Genomic DNA, 6320 nt, shown 5'->3' with positions numbered 1-6320 from the left:
ATAGTAAGAGGAATTCCTATATACCTTTTCCCCAGATTCAGCAGCAATTGTTTACTTTTTGTTCTGTTTGCTGTGTGTGTGTTTACATATCTATATAGTCGACTAGACATCTATATGTATGTGTGTATGTACATATGTATCTATCATTTATTGACCTATAGTGGAGTCTTGTTATTTGTAGTAGTTATGTTCTATAAATCTTCCTTGAACACTGAATTAGTGAATACTGCATCTTTGCTCTTAGAAGAAATACAGGAGTATATTCCTCTGAATCTCTGGTCACAACCATTTTTAATCAAGTGATCAACACATAACTTTGTTTTGTGTGTTTCTGTTTAAAGACACCTTATTTAATATATAAATATAATAAATATTATTACTTAAAATATTTATTGATTTATTAACAGTATAATCAATATAATCAATAATGTCGATTCATTAACATTGAACTTTTGACCAAGAGCACTATAACTCATGTCTGAAAGAAGATTACATAATGCACACATTTTCTCTGTAAGGCACATTATAGCCTTCTTGAACTTAGGATCACTGGACACCACTTCTTCACTGCAATTGGGGGTCATTTTAAACATCAAAATCACCACCAAAAAGCACAAAAATGCAGAAAAAGTGGCACTAAATAGACCTCGAAAAGGACGTGTGTTTACAACATGAGGGCTGAAACAAGAAGGCCAAGTGTGTCCTTGTTCTGCCTCAACCGGGAACATGCAAGTCAGGAGACTCAAATTTTTTGCTGCTCTGCCCATGCCTATGAATGATTGGTAAAGTACTGTGCGTATTGATTTTTGGGTTACAAATAAATATAAAGAGTAGGCAGATTCACAAAATTGGATTCTGTGAATAATGAGGATTAGCTGCATATATATTTGACCCATATATTTATGTGTTCATATCTTTTTCTGAACCATATGAGAGTAAATTGGAGATGTATCTATTTACCTATAAATGTGTTTTTTCCTAGGAGCAAAGACATTCTCTTACAAAACCAGTACAGTGACCAAAGTCAGAAAATTTAATAGTGATAAAATACAATCTATATTCCATATTCATATTTTATCAACTGCCCCAGTAATGTCCTTTATAGATATTTTCTGTTCCCCCCAGGTCTAGAATTCAATGCAGGGTTATGCATTTCCTTTAATTTTCATGTCTCTCATCTCCTTTAGTTTAGAACAGTTTCTTTTTATTTGTGTCTTTTGGTGTTGATATTTTAAACAGTTATTTTGTAGACTGTTCCCCTATTTGGGCTTCTCTAGTGTTTCTTCATAATGAGATTGGCGTAATACATTTTAGTAGAACTATCACAGAAGTGTGCTGTAATCATCTCAATGCATCATATCAGAGGTACGTGCTATCGTGGTTTGTCCCTAGGTTAAGGTGGTGTCTGCCAAGTTTTTCTACTATTTTCCCTTTGAAATTAATAAGCAATTAATGGAGAGGAAGTTACTTGGAGACTATACAAATATCCTGTTTCTCAAACTTTTACCCACTAGTTTAAGCATCCTTGTATATTTATTGGTTCTACACTAAGGAAGAACTTCCCCATCTATTTATATACTCTAATTTATTTATATCTGAATGAAGGTATGAATTGTTATTTTATTCAAAGGGATGTAAGCCATTTCAATCAATATTTATTTTAACATTCAAGTTGTCCAAAATTTGTCCAGTGGGATCCCTTTCAAACTGGCCTGTATTCTTTCAATATACCTCCAGCATTCATTCAGCGCTTCCTTACTTTATGGTGCAGCAAGATGTTTAGGCTTTTCTTAAAAATATCCCTGCTTTCTTTTAGTGGAGAATGGTCCCGAGAAGCCAAGATTTGGGTGCTAGGTGTGTTCAGTGCTACTGATGGATCACTGCTTCTAAATCCCTTCATCAGAGAGCTAGGAAATATATGTGTGTAGGTGTATACGTGCACACACACTCACACATATATAGACATATCAGATACATAGACATCCATATCTATATAAACACACATGTATATGTGTGCACACGTAATACATATGTATAGATTTGTATTTATTTCTATCTTTGTGTGTGTGTGTATATATATATATTTATAGGTTTATACTAATATCTCTAGTTCCAATCCAGCACTGCAGAATGCATTCTAGTCATCCCTTTTTCCATATTTGTAGCTCCTTCTCCAATAATGAGAAACCTAGCTTTCATTATCCTCAATATAGTTACACTTTTGTTCAAACTAGAGTATATGGAATACAGTTTTTAAATTCCTAACTCATACCACTGTGAAAAAAAAAGCAAACCTACAAACTGGAATTCAATATCTATTTACAGTGTTTTAGGTTAAATGTACATAGAATGAAATGCACACCTCTCAAATGTACAATTCAATAAGTTTTGATGAATGTACCAATACCCCTTGTTCTTTCTGAAGTAAATCTGTCATTCATATCATTGTTCCCCCTGTGTGTAGTGCATCCTTTTTTTTCCTGGCTGCTTGCAGTTTGTCTATGATAAGCTTGAGTGTGGTTTTCTTTGTATTCATAATGCTTGTGCTTTGCTTGTCTTCTTCAAACTGTAAGTTTATGTTTCAGCAAATTTGAGAACTTTTCTGCCACTATTTCCTCAAATATTTTTCTGTCCCATTCTCTCTTTTCTCTCTTTCTGTGACTCTAATTACTCATATGTTAGACTGCTTGGTATTGTTCCTCATGTCGTTGAGGATCTATCCTTTTTCTCTCCTTTTCAGATTAGATGGTTTCTACTGCTCTGTCTTCAGGTTCACTGATCCGATGTCTTCCAAATCCAATACTCTGCTCATCTCATCTACTGATTTTATTTATTATTACTGAGGTAAAATTGGCATATAACATAGTATTAGTTTCAGGTGTACAACATGATCATTCAGTATTTGTGTGCACTGTGAAGGGATCCCCACAGTAAGTCTGTCTAGCTACCATCAGTCACCATACAAAGATACAATTTTATTTTATTTTTTTTTCTTGTGAGGAGAACTTTCAGGGTTTACTCTCTTGGCAACTTTTAAATAAGCAATACAATAGTATTGACTATAATTTCCATGCTTACATACATCCCCATGACTTATTTATTTTATAACTAGAAGGTTGTACCTCTTGACCTACGTATTTCTCCTACCCCCATCCCCTTCCCTTCTGGCAACCACCAATCTGTTCTCTGTATCTATGAGTTTTGTTTTGTTTTGTTTGTTCTTTTTTTTTTTTTTTTTAGATTGTATATATAAGCGAATATCACATGGTATTTGTCTTCCTCTGTCTGATTTATTTCATTTAGTGTAATACCCTAAAGGTCCATCCATGTTTTCACAGATGGCAAGATTTCCTTTTTAATGGCTAATATTCCATTTTTTATATATGCCACATCTTGGTTATCTGTTCATCTACTGAGGGGTGCTTAGGTTGCTTCCATATCTTGGCTATTGTAAATAATGCTGTGATGAACACAGGTGTGCATATATCTTTTTAAATTAACGTCTGTGTTTTTTTCAGATAAATACCCAGATGTGGAATTGCTAGACCATATGGTAGTTCTATTTTTTAATTTTTTGAGGAACCTCCATACTGTTTTTCGTAGTGCCTACACCAATTTACATTCCCACCAACAATGCACAAGTGTTCTTGCCAACACCTGTTATTTCTTGCCAACACTTGTTATTTCTTGTCTTTTTTGAGAATAGCCATCCTAACAAGTGTGAGGTGATATCTCATAGTGATTTTGATTTGCATTTCCCTGATAATTAGTGATGTTGAGCATCTTTCCATGTGCCTGTTGGCCATCTGTATGTTTTCTTTGGAAAAATGTCTATTCAGATGCTCTGCCCATTTTTTAATTGGATTGTTTGTTTTTGCTATTGAGTTGTATGAATTCTTTGTGTATTTTGGATATTAATCCCTTATCATAAATATGATTTGCAAATATTTTCTCCCATTCAGTAAGTTGCCTTTACATTTTGTTGATGGTTTCTTTTGCTATGCAGAAACTTCTAGTTTGTGGTAGTCCCATATGTTTATTTTTGTTTTTGTTGCCTTTGCTTTTGGTATCAAATTCAAAAAATCATTGCCAAGACCTGTGTCCAGGAGCTAACTGCCTATGTTTTCTTCCAGGAGTTTTATGGTTTCAGGTCTTATATTCATGTATTTAATCCATTTTGAGTTAATTTTTATGTATGGTGTAAGATAGTGGTCTAGTTTCATTCTTTTGCATGTGGCTGTCCTCATCCACTGATTTTTAAAATTTCACAAATTGTACTACTGGGTCTCCATTTTTTGTGGTTTTTCTTCCTCTGATGAAAGTCTCTATTTTTTTGCTCTGTATTTTCCTCTGAATCCTTGAACATATTTACAACAAAACAGCTGCTTTATATTCTGACCTCCCTGTATATTTCAGTTGGTTCCTGATGGCTGATATCTCATTTCAGCATGAATCATGATTTTCTATGTTTTGCTTATCTGGGAATTTTTGTTTTTAAACAGAAAATTGTGTATGAAACATTCTAGAGACTAACTTATGTTATCTTCCCCTGGAGAATGTTCGTAATTGTTTTATCAGGAATTAATCTGCTTGGACTCAAACTCTAAAAGCTAGCTCCTTACAGTTGGCAGCAGCTGAAAGCTGTAACCGTCTGTCACTTTCTGTAAGACACTAAGGAGTCTCAGCTCTTCATAGATCAGGGGTCAACCAAGGCTTTGGGCAGATTTTAAATGCAGAATTTTGGACTTCCTCATACTGTGACTCTCTCTTTTCCAGGGTTTCCTTTAATAGATTCTAGGTAGTATGACAGTCCTAAAACCAGGCCAGTAAGACCCATGCTTTCTGCCTAAGGTCCAGACATCCCACACTGTGCAGAATGAGGACTTCCCTCACATGAAAAGTTGAATAAATGCACAGTTACCAAGTGAATTTTTCGGTTTTAAAGGTAACTCTCTTCCAGTTTCTTGCTGCTTCTGACCACTTGTTTTCTCTCATTTTCTCCAGTATTTATGATTTTATCTGCAGGAGTTTTCATCCAATACCAGCTACTCCGCCATCACCAGAAGTAAAATTCCATTAACTTTTAATGATGTACCGTTTGTTGTTATTTTTATTTCTTTCATTGTTGTTAAGAAAATTTTCATGGTTTTATTGTATCATGAGGCAGTGAAACACCTGAACAAATCAATATCTGGGCCGTGAGGCAGCTGCTTTTCCTTCACTTCTTTGGGTTACTAGAGCAACTTCTCAGTAGATTTAAAAAAAAAAAAAAAGACAACCTTTTGCATTACTTAAGTCTTTCCAAGGCGTGGGCTGGTACAACACAGACTTCTCCTGTCAGATGCAACCAGTCTAAGCGTTCAAACATCACGTGCAATGCCTCAGTAGCAGCAGCACACCTGCCCACTCCCCCCGTGGCCCTGCTCATTTGTGTATGATATTTGGAGCATCTGGAGGAGTGTGAATAGTATCGGGAAGAGGAGGGAGGAGGTCAGCCGAAGTTGTGCAGGGCAAGCCTGAACATGTCATTGGTGTGAACCCAAGCATCATTGATGTTCTTTAATGGGAACATCTGGTGGAACCCCATGACAGGGTCTTCATCGGCCTTGAGCTGATCCACAACCATGCTGATGATGCAGCTGTCTGGCCTGGGCTGAGGGTCCTGTGCTGTGATGCTGTCCTGGATTTTCTGGAACGGAAGGCTAGACAATTTCTCCACCGTGGCAGCTTTCCCCTGGAATTGCTGTCCTTCCCAAGTAAGGCATGTCACGTCAAGATAACTTGCGCCTGGTTGGGTTCTGTCGTTATCAAATAACTGGTAGTAATGTTGAATGAAGCTGGATCCAGTCTGCTCCCAAACTGGCTTGTCTCCCATTCTGGGGTGCCACCCGGCCTCATTGAGACCCGAGGAGCTGGCACAATGGCGGCAGCAGTGGCGGCAACCCAGTGTGGTCTTCTCCCACCTTCCCTTGCCACCCCGCTGCACTCTGTTGTTTTTATTTCTAAAAATAAGTCTTTATTGTAGAAAATGTAGAAAATGCAAAAAAAAAAAGAAAAATAAATTGTATTACTATTTTCCAGAAATAACCATTATTAACATTTTGAAATACTTACTAAAGTTTTCCCTCTGCAATTTTTTCACACCCATGAACTCACACACACAAAATTGGTGTATATATGCTACTTTGTATTCTGATTTCTTCATTTAACATATCATGAATATTTCCATTTGATTACATATATTTTGTGATGACATTTTAATTATTAAATAATATGCTCTCATGTGGATGTACATTTATTTAACCATTATCGTTGACCAC

General features: G+C 36.0%; 1 protein-coding gene across 1 annotated transcript; it reads right to left on the bottom strand.

The window, feature by feature from the left end:
• Positions 1-5491: 5491 nt before the first annotated feature.
• LOC118906658 (nuclear transport factor 2-like) lies at positions 5492-5949 on the bottom strand. Its single transcript, XM_036874189.1, has one exon. It carries the CDS (start codon positions 5873-5875, stop codon positions 5492-5494), a length of 384 nt encoding a protein of 127 aa, XP_036730084.1. The 5' UTR covers positions 5876-5949.
• Between the last annotated feature and the right edge of the window lie 371 nt (positions 5950-6320).

Source organism: Balaenoptera musculus, chromosome 14, assembly GCF_009873245.2.
Source record: "Balaenoptera musculus isolate JJ_BM4_2016_0621 chromosome 14, mBalMus1.pri.v3, whole genome shotgun sequence".
Lineage (NCBI taxonomy): Eukaryota > Metazoa > Chordata > Mammalia > Artiodactyla > Balaenopteridae > Balaenoptera > Balaenoptera musculus.
This window is presented reverse-complemented; position numbering and strand designations above follow the sequence as displayed.